This window comes from Tinamus guttatus, unplaced genomic scaffold (assembly GCF_059628265.1).
Source record: "Tinamus guttatus ecotype Peru unplaced genomic scaffold, ASM5962826v1 Tinamus_guttatus_pri_ptg000052l, whole genome shotgun sequence".
In the NCBI taxonomy this organism is placed as follows: Eukaryota; Metazoa; Chordata; class Aves; order Tinamiformes; family Tinamidae; genus Tinamus; species Tinamus guttatus.
Window position 1 is genome coordinate 3,602,517 of NW_028288586.1, and position 20,629 is coordinate 3,623,145.

A 20,629-nucleotide genomic window follows, 5' to 3' on the forward strand; every position below is an offset into this window, starting at 1 on the left:
CTTTCTTGCTAAAACAACTGTCAGCTTGCTATTTATACAACCATTAAAATATGGTTGGGGAGAATGCAATTTACCTTTTCATGCAGCATACTTTATTTGTAAACCTTTTTTGAAATTTTGAAATGACTTCAGCTGTATTCCTTACTATCCACAGATGTCACTGCCTATAGAGGTAATAATCCCATGTTAATTCCTTCTTCAAACTTTCAGCAATGAGTACACTAGAACTAGGGTTGAATTTTATTCTTTTTCTTTTTTGCCAAATATTCTTTGCAACTACAAATGTTTAATTAAAGGCTTTTAGACAATTTAAACTTCTCAGAAGAATACAAATAAAAGCTGTTAATGAAGTAAATATCTGTTTAATTTACAAACATCAGTATTATTACTGATATCAGTCCCAATAAGACAAAGCACACTGCATTACACATGTACATCTAACTTTTTTGTAAAAAAAATAATAAAATAAAATTGAAAAACATCTGCATTTTTACAGGGTACCCTGGGTTTTACTGAAAGAAGAACACAACCCACTATTAATGATTACCAATTCTACATTATAATTTAGCAGCAACATGTTAACGTGGGGAACATCAGGGCAGTAAAGTAGTTTTATTATTTGGGGAAAGTCACAGTTCTTGATAGCACAGCCTTTATTTCTTTTCTTTTGTAAAAAAGGTAAAAAGCTCCATGGGAATATTACTTTAAAAAGATCTACTTTCTAATGTCATTTTCTACACGCCATCTTATTTTCTGTAAGTACTGTATAGGGAAAATTAAATTCTATACAATTGCCATCTAGTGTAAAGACATTTTGTTATACATTACATGTTCTTGGAAGGTGTCCTGAATATCTGCTGTATGTGAAAATTGCAGATTGTCATTACCTTCAGATTCAGTAACACCAAGTGGTCAGATTCTAAGGAAAAGAAGTAGGGAAAAGCGAGGGAAAAAAAAAACAGACCAAAAACATTTACCCCAAGAGGACATGCTACGTTAGTTCTATTGCAAAAAATCCTGATTTTTAAGTCTTTTTAAAAAAAAAAAAAAAAATACAAAAATACCAGGACAAATATAAATTAATATATATTAAAGCATTGAAAAACAGTAAAAGGGGTGGCCTAAAAGGGTTAAGTACAAAGTACTTTGATACAATAAATATTTCTCAATGAAACCGAATACTGTATAGAGTTTTTTAGAACTCATAGAAACAGAAATTCATATTATTACTAATTTCTCCATCAATAATCTATTTTTTATCATTCCTGTAACATTTATATTACAAAAAATTAATACTGGAAAAGGGCAGATAAACACTTTCTGTATGCTTCTTTTGCTAACATGCTGACATAAAAGTATACATCATCAGGAGATTTCAGGATTATAGTATATTCTTGTATCTCCCATTTCCCATCCACTAAATGGGGCCCCATCTTTGCCTTAATATTTCCAAAGCGTAAAACGTATCTAATACAATTGTTATTTCTGCATAATCTCATTCTTCTTGCTCATAATGCTTCCTCCTCCATAGGTAAGTGATCGGTATGGTCTGTCAAGACAGTAAAATACACTGATACAAAAGTGAAAAAAAACAAGCCTCATGTTCTGGTCAACATTTCATCTCTGAGCTGTCAGTTGAAAGTCACATGTGTACAGTGTCAGTGTATCTTCAGCACGTTATAAAGAAGAATCCATGTTAAAAGCAGTTAAGCTTCCCATCACTGTTGCAATGTTACCAGGTCTTTTTTTTTTTTTTCTTCAAAGCTCCTCTTGGCTATGAGAAGTCTCAGTTCAAGCACTTGAATCTTTTTGCAAATGGAGAAAAAGTCTTTATTCTCATAATAAAAATAAGTCTGTTCTGTATTTTACAATATATTTCAAATATTTCCACTATGAAGCATTAATTAGTCCGACACGGTCAATAAGTATACAACATTTTCAAAAGACAAGTGTGACAGGGGCACATTTAGGAGGGGCAATTTGTACAGCCACACTTTACCACTTTTTCCACCTCGTCCACGAACGAGGACCCATCAGTGCATTCAAAAGAGTATTTCCGCCTCTTGCTCCGGAGCGGTCCGCAGCATTGCCCGTTTGAACACCCTCCTTTACATTCTAGTCTCGATACCTTCTTGGTCGTCTGGCACGCAGCATACCCTTGCTGCTTTTGGTAGTAATCTCGGACTCGTTCCCCTCGACAAGAGATTTCTGTAGCAAACAACATTTAAAATAAGAGATACGTTTTTCATATGCAGGTCAAAGAATGGTTGACATTGCTCAAGAAGATGCTGTGGTTCTAATTGCAGCTAGGATTGATATTTTAAAGTATGACCCAGGCTGTATATTGGAAACTCAGTGTCCTATCAAACACCATTTGATAAATATTCAGTTTTATTTCTTATGCCTCCTATTTTCAGTAAAGTTTATACTATGTATATGTAAACCATAAATACAAAGCTATTACAATGACAAGAAAATTGGAAGCTTAAATCTTTTCCTCTTTTATAAAAATACACATCTTCTGTTCTTACATTGCTTGCAGCTGGTTCTGTTTACCATAGGGAAATGTTTCACAGAGCATGCAATTTAATTTATTAGACCTGGAGTTTAATATTATTCAATCTGTTATTTAATACAAGTTACATTCCACTAACTTCATAAATTACTGAGGTATAAAACCAGCTAAAAAGGAGACATCTGTTAAAAGTCCTACAACCGTACTTTTCTATTCACATCTATGTGCAATACAAAATAAATGCCATCTGGGGTAAGGGAGTCAGAGGGAGAGGGAACTCTTTGATAGACAAAGGAAAAAGAAAAAGGTAGGGGGAAAAGTCATCCTGTTTTCATCCATCTCACCTGCATAATTCGCTGTGATAAATCAGTTGAAGCTGAGAGGTCAAAAGTAGAGTTTGTGATAAAACTAGGAGCAGAATCATTGGATTTGGCTTCTCAGTTGCAGAAGGCAGAGAAACAATACATATGGAAAGATACAGCAGGCAAAAGGTAATAGTTAAATATAGTAAAAATGTGCTTCTGAATAAAGGGAAAAAAGAGAGAAATGTTTTCACAGCAAAACATTTGATGAAAAAGTCTTCAAAATGTAAAATGTCAAAATTTATGGAAAAAGACTGGTATTTCTCTCACTGAGATAAACTCTTATGGTCAAAAAGAAAAAAAAAGATGTGAAGATGTGTGTGTGGTGTGGGGAAAAAAAGTTGGTAATGTTTTTGGCTGTTCATGTTTTGATTTAAAAAAACTTTTTTTTTTTTTTTAGAACAAAACAATAACATGACTTTAAAAAAAATCAGTATTTATTTATTTTTACCTTTATCACAGCTGTCCCCTGTGTATCCACTGCTGCACTCGCAATATGGTTTCCCAAGTCCTGAAAGCCTGCATTTGCCATGTTTACACCTGATGGATTGGCAGGGGTTAAACAGCATTTCCTCTTCATCACAGAGGACTCCCCCATGTCCCTGCAGGCATTTACAACTGTATGAAAACGCATTGATCGGCAAGCAGGTACCATGCACACATCTACAGGGGAAACAAGCCCAAGAGAATAAAAATAAATTATTCATCAAAGTTCAGGCTAAGAAACATTAACTACAAATATTTTGGACTGTGCTCAGAAGAAATTTCTCTTGTTGCTAATGGACTTTTTCTGTGAGATGCAGTGAAGTGGTTTATAAACTTTTCAGAATTGGAACGGATGTTTACACAAAAGAAGCTGCAGTACAGAGCTCTGTTTCACCAGAAAACAGCCACTGTAGATGTGTTATGGAAGATTTTTACAGGTCACAGTTATTAAAACCAACAATTCCTCTCTACTAGAACTTTCTGCATGCTTTTGGTTGTGAGAGGAATACAGCATGATCAAACCCAAATGAATAAAACATTAGGATAAAATATAGAAAAAAAAAAAAGGATACTCACCTGAAATCCCGGCCCTTACAAAAAATATTGACATTCATGAAGTTTGGGACTCCCAGCACAAAAGACAGGTCAGACTCTTCCTAGCTGAAAGTTTTCTGCTCTGAGCAATGGCAGGTTCCAAGCTGAACACGTGCTTGGAAGGACATTCTCCAACCCCCTGACTAGCCACAGGCACTGCCACTAGCATGGTCATCCAGCAGATGAGCCTGGTGTTTGCTTCTCCGGGAGCCAGCAGTACTCAGTGGAGAAATGTGCACAAGATGAGGCTGCACATTGTCAGGTCTCACCCAACTCCTATAACTAAGCTAGCTGCTCTCCGTTGGGCTCTAGTAGGTGTTTGTGGCATGCTCAAATCTTGTTGTTGGGCCAAAAAGGCTGTGAGAATTAAGCTGCACCTGCTAAGTTCTCATGTGCCGTATGGGAACACACAGCCAAGCTGAGTTCTCGAAGAGAGATGGGGTCTTTCCCAAAAGGAGGATATTTAATTACCTTGTCCTAGGTGTAAGCTGAAGATTAGAGCAATTCATCTTCTGAGGGCATCGCAAACTGCTTGGAATAAAATCTTTCCCCTTTGTTTTTTTGGTGACATGGGATCAATAACTTTTCCTAAAAATAATGTCATTTCCGTCTACTGTTCTGTTGAAACAGAAGTTTTCTATCTATACGGAGTTTCCTAGGGAGACCACAAGTGATCATTCCTCTATAGGGAAGAATGCAATTTCATACTCACAATGCTGCTCCCTAACGTTGCTTCTCTCTGTACTGTAAGATTTCCAACCCCTAAACCTATTTAGTAGGTTGTGGCTGCCATGCAAATAAATAAAATAAAATAAAAAAGCTTCAGATTAAAAAAAAAATCCTATTTGATCTAAAATAAAATCCTTTGCTTCAATTTTGAAGACTGCAAAAAGTCACATTTCATTTCATAAATAAGAGTTGTGTTAAGGAAAACTGACATGTTTTAGATTAAATATTTTGTATTACTGGAAACCTTTTGCTTTTACTCTACTCCTTCAGTCCAATAGGAAATTTGATAAAATTGAAATGAATAGGCAACATATTTTAACTTTGACAACCTGCATATCTATAAAAAAAGGTTTCAGTTTATAAATGTCACCAAGATCTCCTAATAAATGAAATCTGCACTACAGTTATCTGCAGCTTTGTTCTTGATTCTCTGTGTGCACTTTAGCGTGAGTACCTAACTGTTGGGACCAAAGGAATAAGAGCATGGGGAGACAGGCACATCACATACACAGGATATTCAAACGGAAGGCACAACACTTCCTCCATTCACATATCCAGTTTGCGATTCAAAACTGCAAAATTACACCTTACTCATAGCTCTGATCACATCCAACTTGCCTATTACGCAGGAGTCCATATTTCCCAAATAGCGATGTTCCCTGTAAAATTCCAGACTGTTCCTGTGGTTGAAGTCTGATATTCCAAGACCATAAGAGTAAGTAGCTCAAAAGACAAGGGCCATATCAAAAAGCAGCTTATTTTCATTTAGTTTTCCTTATGTTTTGCGTTTGATCTATTCACCACTTGCAAAACAACCCCATTTAGGACATCTAATCTATGAAGTTATTCAGGTGACAGTGACATCATGACATATTCTCTACAGGCTGCTATAGATATCAAAGCAATCTGTGGCAGGATCTTTGGTAAAGTTCTGCTTGACTTAAAAGATGATTAAATCTTAGCTAATGCCAACTCTCATAGTTCTGCTTCCACCTGTTCTTTGAAGCACTAAATTTCATCTTCAGAATGTACTGAAAGGCACATCAAGCCAAGTGCAAACTCTCAGGCACAATTTCATCTTATCTAATTTTAGGTAGCTAGTCAGGCACTCAAGTTAGATGTATAGTTACCATAAGCTTCACACACAGTCACAGAGAAACAAGCATATATATCCAGAAAGTGACCACTTGAGGTCACTTGAAATGTCTTCACTCTTAGAAATGCATTTTTCCTTTAGTGACTATAAACTCTGGGACAACAGATTCCTAAATCAAGCACCTAGATCTAGGTAAAATAAATCTAAATCTCAAGTGTTTGTTTATATATTGTGTGAGGATCCAGAATCTCTAAAACATGAGATATTAATCTGATCTTCAAAACATAGACCACAGTGACAACTCTGCTTCTCAGATAAGATGAATGTTATACTATACCACAAGGGCAAAATCCATCTATTCAAGAGACAGGATTTGAATCCTGTCAAATTACACATGACAACAAAGCCCTCCTTCATTACAAATATACTATTCTTGTTTCGCTTTCTCCCCTAAAAAACCATAGCACAGTATATGGCTGAAACAAAAACAAAACAGTATTTTTGAAAGCTAACAAAATACTAATATTGTGCTCACTTAATGCTGTGCTGAAAGAAATTCCAAACTGCCTGTACCTGCTATTTGCCAAGCTGATTGCAATTCATTGCAAAGAGCACTCAGACTGGATATGAAAATGTATAAGAAGTTATAAGAACCTACATAGAATCTAATTTTTTTTAGGATACTTTGAAGAAAATCTTTGTGTTCACTTACTGTAGAACTAGCTGTTGATAAATACACTTTATTTTGATTCTCAAAGTACAAATAGGATGCGGTAGACACTACATATGTATGTTTAATCTGCTGTGCCTGCCTTTCTTTAGTCTCCTAAGATACCGCAAAAAAAGACAGGATAAGAAAAAGACCTCATAAATAATGAAGTGCTACAATGGTATGCCTCAAATTTTCATTGCTGTGGCTCTGGGAAGAGTTAGAAACTCAGTAATCCTAAAACATTCTGTAATTTATATAAACAAAAACATACTGAGTGGGGAACAGAGTTTTAAAGGTCAGTCTCAACAGCAGACCATATGCCAGGAGATCGCTTAAACACCACTGCGTCTGCAAGTTGAAAATCATCTCCTAGCAAGCTCAGGCCATTTTAACTCCAAAGTTAAGAGGCCAGAGCCCTAGAAAGTAGCAGCAGCAGCCAAAAAATCCAAGCAGGCTTGCTTTATTCTAGAAGTGTAGAACCAGTTGTCAAAATGAGATTTTGCCACAATATATTAAAGACAGACAGTGGCAAAGGCAGATAGAATGCCATCTTGTTGCACAAGGCCAATGAATCCCCCCAAAACTTTGAACCTGTGAAGTTTCTGATCTTCTTGTGCTGGGAGATTCAGAGCCAAACAATTGAATCTGTCTCTACAATAGATTTGTAAGACACATAGATATAAATTTACATATATATACACATATGTGTATATGTATATGCATACATACACCCATCTCAATAAATGTACATTGTACAAATGTACACTTTAGTCAAATCATACAGGAACAAAAATATAACTCCAGCAAAAGAATCAGCACACATTGACTTAACCAGGAGTTAAATGTAGAATCCTCCCCCTTTTTTTTTTCCAGCCCAAGCTGGGAAATATAAAAATACTGGATATATCCACTGTATCAAGTTTTTTTTGATAAATAAGCAAATGGATTTTTAATCTATTTGCATGGTATTCTAAGTGATTTTTGTACCAATTGTCTTATAAATAGCTGCACTTGAATTGATGTAATTCACATCACTGTAGAATTGTGTGCAGGCACAAAGGCTTCAATCATATCCCTTGTTAAGGTTTTAGACAGAACTTCAGTAGGTGTGCTAATCTGCTTCTCTAAATTGGAGACTTCTCCCCATTAAGGGAATGTCAGTATATTTCATTTTTTATAGAAAAAAAAGAACTTCTAAAGAAAAAACAAAACAAACAAACAAAAAACAAAAAGGAACAACCCCACAACAGCAGAATTATATGCACTACTGTTCTGTCTCGAGGAAGGACATACTTATTTCCAAGACAAGGGTCATTAGTTTGCTGATCACAGAGGGGTCCAGTCCATCCTCCTTCGCACTCGCAGGAGAAGCCTGCCTGGCTGGTTGCCTGGCATGTCCCATGCACACACACTTTCTTATGGCAGGGCTCGCAGCCTGGAAGAATCCCCACTTGCAGAGGCACATTTCTGAAGTCCTGGAGCTCACTGTTGATATACAGATTACGGATGCAACCATGGAAGCTGGTGCCATTCTGTCCTGGAGACTGGCGCAAAGCTGCAATGTTATTTTTCACAGGCATGCCTAGAAAATGAATAGCAGCAAATAATCAGTACTTTGGTACATTTTTCTATAGCATTTTCCCCTATTCTATATTTAGAAAAGAACATTCTATATTCTTAAAGACATTTGTTCCTACTCATAGACATTTGGCCTACACCGATGAGCATTGGGTTTGTATTTAGACATGGTCTTCATGGTTGTCAAGCATGAATGCAAACCAAGACCAAAACCAGAGGTCTACAGCTTCAGCTACTGAGATGGATAAAGGAAGTCATATTGGAAGCTGGTAATGGTAAAAGGGTTTGGATATGTGAATCTGGTTTTGACTCAATGCTATTAAGTATAGAATTGTAATTACTTTCTGAAACTTGAAACAGTAGAAATTGTGTTAAAATTCAATACTTGATTTTTATAAACTGCAAATAGACTCAAAGATGGATGAATTTAGTAGGACCGGTGGGAGCCTGCAAACTTGGAGCTGACATCCACAGTTCAAATGTGAGATTTTGTATACAAAAATTTTTGAAAAGTTCAGTTTTGAGACATTCAGTAACTATCAATCATGTTTTTGCTGCTCATCTCTGAAAACAGATTCATAAAGAAGCCACTTATAGTTTGATATTCACAATTTTATACACAGATAGTTGACCATAATAATTCAATATCAAAACAATTATGGGTAGATTAATTAGTACAAATGCTTCTGTTTCTGGTTATTTTCAGAATAATTCATCTGTTGCAGTCTATAATTTCTACAGGTATAACTGGAGCAGGAGGGTATGTGATGCAGTTATCTCCCTGAGAGCAATGTGAGGCTAATTCAAAAAGAACATTACTGAAATATTATTTGCTTGTATCAATAAACTTCCTTATCCCTCCACCCTGTGTTTTATTTTAACATACTCCCAATGTATCAGTCTGTATTAGTTAATCCTTAAGATATCAATTTCAAATAATTAATACAGAAATGCTTAAATGCCTCTTGAGTGAAGAGAATCAAAGTGCCTTGAACAGTAAAGAAGGATCTGTTCACTAGAAAACAAATGATCTCGTTAGTGGCACAGGTTTATTCCTAGGTAAACTTAATGATTTCAAATCTGATACTTAGTATCAGATAACAACCAGAGAACAGGGAGTGTTCTGCCTTGTTGCTCCTTGTAAAGTGGAGCTTGTAATGAGTTTATACAGTTATTCACAATGAGCAGTTGATGTAGAAGTGCTAGCCAATCTAATCAAGCAGACTTTCTTTTCATTCAGAGGTTATTGTAATTTCATTTGTGCTAGGCTTCACTGATTACAGAAATGAGCACTACTGTATCCATAACTGCTGAGGAGCATAATCTTTTCTGATCTTACCAGCTAAGTGAAATCATCTTGGAAGTGCTTAAATTAGAAAATTCAGAGTGCAAACAATGATTAATTTCCATTGCCATTTTTTCAATATCCAGGGACAAGACAGAGTTATCAAGTTAGTTTCCATTATGCAAGTGTCAGGAATTTTTGACTTGAGTTCTGGAAAGCATATCCACATGATTCACACCAGATATAAGGCATACCATGTCTGATTCAGAGAAATCTTTGTTTTGTGCAATATGCAGGGCATTTGGAAACAAAGTAAGCATATACACAGGCTTTCGGTGTATACAGTTTATGCTAGTTCTAGCCCCTAAAGGAAGTGTTACAAAGGCAAAGGATCTACAAATGCTGTTGATTTTCTTCACCAATATTTTTAGATAATCAGCATCCATTCAGAAAGAATTCCAATAGAAATCATACAGACAAATATTTCCATTCTTATTTTCTGTTCATGAAGAAAGTATTTCCTCCTCTCTCTTTCTTTAACCTTTTGGTCTCAGAATCTGACTAAAAGTAAGTAACCAAGCTACTGCTCAACATAAGAGCTCTACTAAATACCAGTCATACAACGACAGTGCCAAGTGAGTATTGACTTTATAAGCTGCCGCGAAGAAGCAGGTGCAAGTGCAAAGTAGTAGATGCCCTACCTGTTTCAGAAGTAGGAACTTTCATGAAACAAAGTGCCATTCTCAGCTGAACCCTAGTAAAATATGCTCTAAATTCTGACAGAAGAATGTGAAATATCAGTGAAGTCTGTGACCTTTTGGAGAGCTTTTGAGAAGAAACAGACAGTCCCTTTAGACTTCTCAACAGAAGCTATAAAGGGCTTTCAATGCGATTTATAATATGCTTTTGTTTTGGAAAGACTGAAAAATATCTAGTATATGTAGTCTGACCTCACAAGAGAGCCATACAGTTAGGAAAAATGTCAAAAAAAAGTCTGAATTGATTAAACCACTTTTTGCAAAAATAAGTTTAAATTACCCTTTCCTAACCAACCCCAGAAATTATGACCCAAGAATAACTGTGTTAAAAAAAAAAAAAAAAAAAAAAGGAAAAGCATGAAAAAAAAAAGAGGAGAGAGAGAAAAAGCCATACAGAGGCTTGCTGTCAAATCTGAATTTCATTCATTCTGCCAGCTGAGGTGATGCTTACCAGAAATGCCATTTTAACAGGAAGGTGAGAAGTGTAAGTGTAAGCTATATGATGATATAGGTGTCAAACTCAGACTTTGGCAAAGATAGAAATACTGCATAAAATCCTAGTGAGAATTTGAGTTCTTAACTGATGGAAATGTGTGATCAATTTCTCTAAAAATTTTAGACACAGTTGGGAAAGAAAAAAATGAATGACTTTCAAAAGTGGGTAATATAAATACATGAGTGTAAAAGGTGATTTTCTCAAGTACTTTAAAGACAATAAATAGACAAACAGAAATCCAAAAGAAAAGTTGAGAAATTGAATATATGTCTACTGTGTTTTGCTTTATCTTATGCATCTCCAGCAGTCGTTTTCATTCTGTTGTGGACCAAAATTTTCAATGTTAGCTCAGAGAATTTTCTGATTAGAGCTTGAATGTTTAAAGATAAATAGCAGGTTATGCAGTGCCATCAAAAGTTCAAAAGAGAATGCTAATTAAAAGAATGGGCTTTCCTCCTTTATTCCACAGAATAAACTGGGGCAAATGATCAAAATTGTTCCTTATAATTTATCTCCACAAAATTATCTACTATCAGTTTTAGAGAAATGAACAATACTTCTTCTCAAAAACAAGCACCCTTTTAACCCACCCACAAACCCAAGTCCCTGACACATACTGTGAGGCAAAGTAATGTAACCCTCCAGTCTGTTTGCTTCCTACCAAACGTCACAATTCTTACCACCCTTAAGCAATAGGACCTCTGAAGAGAAATTATACTTCATGGCTTTATACCTTCCTATAATTTCCTGCAGATATATGTGAAATAGAAATGTAAAACATTACCAAAATACAGTACTAGTATTCTATATTCATGGAACAAGCATCACTAAATCTTCAGGTAACTAAACATCGGAGAATGCCTGTTTAATAAACTTCTTCAACATAATAAAAAAACATGTAGCAGTAGCTACAAAATGTTTCAAAATTTTACAGTGAGAATCATGTCTCTGCTGATAAAAATGCAACTGATACATTTGATGAGCTATACATGTTTCATTTTTTAACTGTCTCAAGTATTGTGTTGTTATTTATTGCTATTTATCCACCAGTAGTTAAAACTGAAAATACTGAGACCACCTGCTGATATTTTATCTTCAGGTGTTATCTCAGTGAATGAGTCTCTTAGCATGTGTTTTTCAGTGTGTATTACCAAACTAAATGAGTTATGATGTTGACTGTAAGAAATAGTAAAATGCTCTTACCTCCTACATATAGTGGAGAGTCAAAATTCAGAGTGGACTGCTTAGACAAGTTGGTAATTATCTTGGGGCTTCCTCCATCAATAGACAAGGACAGAATCTGATCCATGGCTAACAGCTCCACAATGTGGAAATTACCATCATTAATAGTTTCCACGCTGCAAAAATAAACATTAATATTAATTTTAAGAAGTTTATGCTCTGCTTAGAATAGGTTTTATAATCTTTTCTTTAAACAGTATAGTTTCAAAATAGAACTTCTCCAGGACTGCAGTTTCCTGAAAACTAGGTTTTAAGAAAAGGTGTTCATGCATGCTTAAGAGCTAACACAGTATAATATCCCTTCAGTAACACTCTATTAATAATATGTATTTTAATTATTCATAGCTCTTTCTCATTCAAAGTTGTTGCCACCAAATCATGAACTAGCTTTGCTTGTATTCTAAACATCAATAGAGATGCATTTAGGAGGCAAAAAGAAGTCTGGAGTTCCTATGCAACAACAATATTTAAAAAATCAAATTTATTTAAAATCTTATTTGACTCTGTGTACTGCATGCAAGCATGTGTATCGTAGATATTGCACAGTATTCAGTTAACATATCTTGCAAGTTCTGAACTGACTCCAGTGTTGCATAAACCTGTCATTTCACGGAACCTGAGGCTGCATCTAATTGTAGACCTGCCAGATGAAGTCATGTGATTGGTTCAGACAACTACACTAATGTTAGCACTGAAGTAATTTCTTTAGTTCTCTATATATCTTTATCTGTGTATTCAGCTTTTGGCTAGTACAGAGAATTATTGCAGTATTTTTTTCCCATTGCGTAGTATACCATATCCATCTACTTACTCACAAGACATGAAGATAGAGGTGAAAAAACACCAAACGTGGGGGGCTTATGGTGTGCAGGGACAAGTCCCCACAACAAGCTCCAGAAATGTTTGTCTGTGCTTACCAGCCTCGATATCAACATGGCAAATGTAGATATTTAAGATCAGGATAATTCTTCAACTGAGCACAGTTTAAGTACACCACAGAAGGAAGGATATTATTACTCAATGCAATGCAAGAGATATCTTGTTGTTTACATTACTTCTAGCCTGTTCCCCACTGGGGAATGACGAGCTGAGGATCCAGCTGTGTGGAGGACCTGACAGCAAGCTGTAGTGCAGAGACCTTTAGAAGCAGGCTCAATAGCCACTCCCATAAAAAGATCTGTTTGCTTCAGACCTCCATCAATTAAGTTAGCTTAAACTTGGCAAAAATTTATTCAAGCTAACCATTGCATGTTATCCTGAGACAGACTGGAAACAGTCATTCAGACAGTTGGCTCTTCTCATTATGAAAGCAGCAGAGCTTAGGTGGATTAGCTTCCTAATTCTGACAGTGAAATAAAGTAAATTACCTAAGGATGTGTTTAGCAATGTTTAGCAAAGTTTAACTAACTTATCTGCTCTTCTTTTTTTCCTGGAAATGATCAGAAGCACTTGCACTGTCATTTATAGCAATGACATATTAAGGAGCTTCCTAGTATTTACACTCAGCAGTTGGGGACAGACTGAGCTCTCTGCCAGTGAAAGGTCTGTATGTATGTGCTCTATCAACTCAGCTGTACACAAAAGCACAAACACAGAGCCATGTAGACATGGGCAGAATAAACACTGCTGGGGGAAGGCAGGAGGGTAATGTCCACAGCCCACATGGGAAAAGGAAAAGGTCAGAGACCACCATTCCTAACGAGTAAGGTCTATTCAAGGTATTAAGAGTTCTGTCTACTATTTCAAGCACCAGGATTAATTTATTTAGCACACTGTGATGATTCCAGGAACAAAGTTGTTCCAAGAAATAAAAATGAATATGAGTTAAGTGAATAAGGAACCCGAATATTATGTTCTTGCTCCAAGGAAACTGCCTTTCTCATAATAATAAGGATGAGAGCAACATAGAACACACATGTTTATAGCAAGAGGTCATTCTAGGGATGTATAAAAATAACGTGTAAAATAATGTGTAATAACAAGTAAAGGGAATGTGTATCTGTTAGAAGTGATTATTAAAAGCTGCTATTTTAAACTGCTCCACAAGCAAAAATTTAGAATGCAAAAATACACAGAAAGATGAGCCCTCCTAGGTAGGGATGTAAGGTGTAAGGGTGTTTTAAATTATAGGAGAAATAAGCACAAAGCGTATCTGTGCAATACTTCCTGCCAATGTGCTTACATTACTTACATTACTAGCCCATTTCCCATTAGAGAATTAAGAACTGAATGCATGAATCCTAATGAAAAACTGCAAGAAAAAAAAAGATTTAAAACTTCTGGGACTCTGTAGAAGAAAAAGATTTTAGGAACAAACATTCCCATATTTCTAATAAATTAATGATGAAAACTAATGTTCTGAATGAAAAACGTTTTTTTGTGTCTGTTTGGGGAAAAAAAAAACTAAAAGGGAAAACACACCAAAAAACTGGATGTTCAAACAGAACAAAACCCAGGCGGACCAATATTTTGAAAACATCCATCTCCAAATAATTGATTTTATGTATTGGTCTTGGCAGCGCCATGATCTCACTTCTGTGCTCAGACTGACTCTCAGAGCTTTTGGAGCGATGGTCCTTTCAGCAGCCAGCTCCCATGGGCAAAGCAGTTCTCCTCCACTCTACACAGCTAGACTGCTCTTATTCATTCTCCATATTTATCCTCATGATTAAATCATCGATTAATAAATGTGTTTTGTTGCTACTACAACCACCTCTACAGGCTTTACAGCTTTGCAGGCTTTGTACTTTCTTACTGTAAGCAAATTCCCATCTGAGTGTGCAAACTATTTACTCTGTTATCTGCTATAAACTTGCTAGTGTTAAAATGACGTTGTTGTGTTCTTCATCTTTCTCAGCTAAAACATAACACACCATTATGTGGAAAACGGAAATGGAAAAGTGTGAATTATATTACTGAGTAATACTAGAAAATGTGGGGAATAGTTGAGAAATAAATAAACATTTTGAATTGGGAAAAGTTCTCTCAATGGATTAAACAAGAGATTAAAAAAAACCTTTAAAATTTCAAATTATCTTGATTCTTATTGGTTTTCATTTCTCAAAGCACATAGAACTGTCAGTTTTACAGATAAACAGTTAAAAACCTGCCAAAATAAAAATCAGAAAAAATATAATTCAACGATAAACAGGACAATCTACTATAAACTTAATTTTTAGCACAATCCAAGATAGAAAAAATGTTATTTTGAATAGTAAGTGAAAAAGACAAGTGAATGTTTCGTTTGTTTTTATGTTTTGTTGAATACCTTACCCCTTTGTAAACTGTAAAATCACATCTTATTTTTTTATAAATGCAAAATTATATAATTAAAATACATTATTTCTGCACTTCAAAACATTTCATGAAATTGTAAACAAATCATTATAAAATACATACTTCCTCCAAAAACAGAAACAATTTTAAGATGCTTAGTGCAAAGCCTATGTTTCTACTAAACAATTATATTTTAAAGGCATATGTATATATATATTTTTTTTTCTGAGAAGTGCTTTTAGTAATCTACTAAATCCACAGTTCCTTTGGTATTACTACCTAACAAAGTTTAGCCCTGTTTCCCAGCTACATAAATTTAACCTTTCTATTTTATATTGATGTCTGGGCGCAATTGGTTCTAGAAGTCATTTATTTTAAGTAACATCTCTTATAGAATACAGAACAGTGTCACTTCTACAATCTTCAGCAAGTAAGCATATATTAGTTGCAGTTTTATACACCTTTATAAAGGTGTAAATACAGAAAAAAAAGTTTCAAGGAGTTTTTTTAATATTCCCTTTTATCTTTGAAAGTTATTTTGTAGCAACCATTCTGGCAACCAATTGTAGCAAACAGATTAAGAAAAAGAAATGAGGCCTGCTGTCTTTTTGATCACTCTTGCAAAATCTGTTTGAGAAGAGTGACATCAAAACCTCCTTGGAAATTCAGGTGATATTTTAAGGTAGTAAGCTTTCACAGAACTAGAGAAATGTGACTTTGAAAAAAATGCAAAAATAAAAAAAGCTCTAAAAGCAGATGTGGATTCTTTCTCTTAAAGACTTTGGAAGCAAAGCCTGTATCTTTGCCAAGGGTAATGCTTTTTATCAAAATCTAATTTTTAGTTTTCTCTGCAGAATCCAGGGAGGGAAAAGTCCCACTTTTTATGACTGCTTAGCAGAAGAGAAGAGAAACCATGAATGCTATTGCATTTCTGCTTATGCAGTGAAGTTCTGCACTTCACTCTGCAGTTAGAAAATCATTTGACAGTAACCCCCCCCTCCAAAAAAGTAACACTTCCACGTGTGAGTTCTAGTAGAACACAAATGTACAAAATCTCAGTTGAAAGCGCTCTCTCAGTCAGTTTTAATTCAACAAATAATGTATCATCTTTCCTACAGCTTTGCGTGTTATTTTCCAAGCAAAATCATGCATTTTGGCAGTATGTTTTACACCACAAAAAGTCTAACACCGTGTTACATTTGTATATCTTCTCTTTAACTATCTATTGGGAAAATGTGACTTTGTTGCAAGGCATTAATAAGTATTTTGTTTCTGCTAAAAATATGTTTCATCTGGGTTCACCTGTATATAGCAGAGGCTGGATAAGATCCTGTGTCATAACTGACCCTCACTCTACCACGGTACAGCTCTACTGCTATATGATCTCTATCGCCTTTGTACAGCAGGATCCCACTATCTTCATCTGTGGCAATCTAGTTAAAAAAGAGATAAAAGAAAAGAAACATTTACTCGCTAAAATAAATATTAAATAAATCAAATGCTCCATTAGGTCAATTTCTGAATTTACTGGTAAAATCTCTTATTTCACTGTAAAATTCAGGTGAAGAGCATAAGGCTCTAAGTAAAGCACTAACTTTGGCTACTTTTCCACACTATGAAGAGACATTTCTTGGTTTTGTAGATCACAGCCCACAATGCAGAGTTTTTACCTGCAGAGTGATGTTGGTTTGGGGGCGTATCTTGGTTGAAGGGATTTGTAGATAGGATTCCTTGTTCACAAAGTTGATACTGATCAGCTTTTCACACTTCTCACCCTGGTAGCCTGATAAACACTGACATCTTGGTTCACTCTCTTTTATGATACACTGAGCTCCATTTTGACATTCATAATTATCACAAGGGCTGGTGCGAGGTAGAACCATTGGTGGTGAAAACTCACAAAACAGGCCACTAGATACAAACAGAAAAATTAGTATTTCCAAGAAACTTGTGACTTTGACATAAGAAAGCTATACTTGCTCTTAGTATCTTCAGCTCTTTCTCACCTGTATCCTTCTGGGCAAACACATGTATATCCATTAACTGCATCATTACATTGCGCTCCATTTTTACATTTGTTGTCCTGGCAGTCATCAAAGTCAATATCACAGTGCTCACCTACATATCCAGGTGTGCAATCACACCTAGAAAATAGGAAAGCAAGTATAATACCACAGTGACTTTTTACCATACTGCACACTTATGATACAGTTAGGTACCTCTTAAGCTGTTTAAAACACAAGGGAAAAAAAATTTTCTAATATAGTTAAAACTATGGACAGTAATACAATGGATGGGGCTGTGTGTGTAAAGATCGCACGTAGCCTAATCATGTTGTTATATGGGGAATCAATGTTGTAATGAATACACTTTGCCATTTACACATGCTTCCTCATTATCTGCCATTATATCACATATTTGTGGTTTAAATCTAGAGTGCCCTCATGAATCATTTTGACAGTTCTTCTTGGAATTTATGAGTAATGCTGAACATTAAAAATAAGCAATATTCTCAGCTGCTGAGACCCAGACAAATAATCCACTGGAGGATATTTTCTTTGTAAATTATTGAACAACTATGAATGGACTGACACATCCATTTATAAAGTATAGGGGTTAAACATACAATACTTCCCTTAAATTTTAACTATAAGGATTCACTATAAATAATTTCATGGTTATGAGCTGTTCTGTGAATGAACTGAAGTCTCAAAACAAACTCTCTATCTCTCTGCCCTCCCTGGCAAAAGAAAGAGAACTCAACTGTGTATTCTCAAGCTACTATGTAAAGTTAGTTTTCTTTCATGCAACTCTTAATGCTAGGGGTATTTCTGAAAGTCATTCTCATTTATTAGACTGACTGATTTGTTTTCTTTCTTCTAAAGTATCAAGAGTGATTTTAAGTTGATGCAAAACTTTAAAAGATATGGGTAAGAAAAGGAAAAAGGAATAATCAAAAAGATGACTGAGAAACCTGCTTGAAGTTAGGCTGAGTGTTATTTTATGATCTAGAATCAAAAATAATGTGGCAGATTTGTGAATGAAGCAGTAAAGTATAAGACACCAAACTACTTTTACTGAAGTGACATGAAGAAAATAAATATAATGCACAACAATTTTAACCCAACAAGTCTGAAATGTGTTCCAGTTGAAAACTATCAACTCTACGTTCATTTGAATATTACATATACCTAAATTTTTTGTTATATTTTAAATAATGTGCAAATTTACTAGATAACCTAGGTCTGGCACAAGAACACGCTTCATATAAAACAGATTATGACAACAGTTTCAAACTGCAGGTTTCCTAAATTTACTAGCCTGAAGTCTATTAAAAGAAAATTCAAAGTGTTTCTTTATCAGCTATAATAAAAATTATCAGTTATAATACAAATATTGTGTAATTAAAGATTAGCTGTTGTGAGGATGAATATCGTTAAATTTATATCTTCTGATGTGTTCTAATAATCTCTTTTGCAATTTATATTCAGAAAACAGTATAATAGAAAACAGTATAAACTTGAATTAAATATAATTACTTTCCTAGAGTCCAATTTTCCAAAAGTATGTTGTGCAGACTAAACTCTCTACTTGTCTTAGATCCTATTTAAAATCTGACTGAAATTGGAATGGATAGGAATCTGTTAATTCAGTAAGAAACATTTAAGCAGTAATGTAGATCTACATGAAAATAAACAGTCCTATTCTGCCAACATATTTGATAATATCTGAAATTAGTATTTTGAAAATAGAACTCATTTCTACTAAAACAAAAGCAAACAAACTGGGGCAGGATGAAGAAATAGAGAGTTAGACACAGATGATCTGTGACCATTTTAGACTTACTTGTATCCTTTGGGTGTCAAGATGCACTTGGAGTCATGCTGGCAAAGATTGAGGTCTTGAGCACAGAAATCTAGTTTCTCCTCACAGAGCTCACCTGAAATGCAATGAACATTGTTAGCTCAGTTACAATTCCACATTGACCCGACAATAGCTGGTTTTATTTTAAAATAAATTATTATGACTTGAATTGTTAATGCTAAACAAACACATATTTATTATGTAACAACAGGTTCTACTATTTTAATTTTTGTTGGTACTTCCTTTATAAAGAGAAATTTCTTCATTTCAGTCAGCCAAGTATCCATGGGTATAAATGACAACTTTGCAATAAAGCATTTTTAGTTTTTTAAAAAATACATAGCTATGCTGTATAGCAAAACACTAGTGCCTGAACCTCTTTTCACTAACACAAGCAAGCCATCAATACGCTTTTCATTTATTTATATCTAAACACATTACACAGAAACTTCCAATTTGTGTCACAACTAATTATTCCCATTATCTGAAAAAAATGTGTTTTTAACATCACTGTGCATCTATATAATTCCAATTACCCAGCAATGAAAACTTGTTTTCTACTTTAAGTCTTTAAACAAGACACACTGACACTGATCAACTTCTGTTAATCTACCATAATTACTACAAACTGCTTTGTGAAAATTAAAAAAAAAAAAAAATCAATGTCAAATGCCTACACTTCCCTTCTCTTTGTAAGCCTAATAGTGGCTATAATTCCCAACATGGGCTGCATAGTACATAAATATTTTAAAATGGTTAAAATATGATTTCACTGCATTTTATCCAAAGTAAATTCTATCAGATGCATGAAAAGATGATCTAATGTCTTGATTCCCTAAGTCGCTCATCAGAAGATATCGGGAACACTGCTCTCTCAAGGTGTATCCCTAGGTCGTAAGAGTAGGTATATTAATTGCAGCGTTTGTATGAAGAACATATATTTGATCCACAGTTGTGAAGCCTGTGTCTGCTGAACTTAGGGACTCGCAGGTCTAGCAGATCATGAACCATGGCAAGAGTAGAGTTGTCCCTCCTCAGCTGTCAACTAAGCTAACAGGAGAGACCTACAAGTCGGCTCTGAAAGGAAGAGGAGAGTGGAGTGTGGTAGCAGGTGCCTGTGTGACTCAGGTGAGATTTGCTTCCAGAAAAGCAGACTATTGGGATGCTTCCTTTTTACTCATCTGAGCAAGCGCCATAGGGGCCTGCAGTATAAGTAACTGAGGAACTGATACCTACTGAAACACTTCTAAGGCACTTTTAGAGAGGATACATACCAATGCATGCATGTGTATGTGTGAACACCTTCTGCAGCTACTCATATTATTATGCCATTAGTATAAGCAATCTGACACCCTGCAGTGCTCCTTGTCATGTTCGCTAAGCACCTACCACCACGTAGGACCTGCCCTCTGCCTTAAATGTGTTTTAACATGGTAGAAGTGAAAATAGTAAGTTGAAAACAAGTGTAGCTGGTCGAATGGTTAAAAAGCAAATGTGCCTAAGTACCAGGGTGTAAGACTAAATATCATGAGTACTGCTAATATGAATAAACATGAATAATACCTACACCAGCTACTCAGTGAGGTTCTTTCCAGTACTTATATTTAAGGACATGTAGAACTTGTTTAAAATGATG

General features: G+C 35.2%; 1 protein-coding gene across 1 annotated transcript in view; it reads right to left on the minus strand.

Annotated features, from left to right (window-relative positions):
* Window positions 1-342: 342 nt before the first annotated feature.
* Window positions 343-20,629, minus strand: part of SLIT2 (slit guidance ligand 2) — a 233,142-nt gene continuing 212,855 nt past the window's right edge. Inside the window, exons 30-37 of the mRNA XM_088539958.1 lie at window positions 18,976-19,069; window positions 17,136-17,273; window positions 16,800-17,040; window positions 16,432-16,562; window positions 11,815-11,969; window positions 7,788-8,076; window positions 3,329-3,540; window positions 343-2,208 (exon numbers count right to left, since the gene is read on the minus strand). Coding sequence (XP_088396084.1) covers window positions 1,967-2,208; window positions 3,329-3,540; window positions 7,788-8,076; window positions 11,815-11,969; window positions 16,432-16,562; window positions 16,800-17,040; window positions 17,136-17,273; window positions 18,976-19,069 — 1,502 coding nt within the window. The 3' untranslated portion in view covers window positions 343-1,966. The remainder of the gene's footprint in view (window positions 2,209-3,328; window positions 3,541-7,787; window positions 8,077-11,814; window positions 11,970-16,431; window positions 16,563-16,799; window positions 17,041-17,135; window positions 17,274-18,975; window positions 19,070-20,629) is intronic.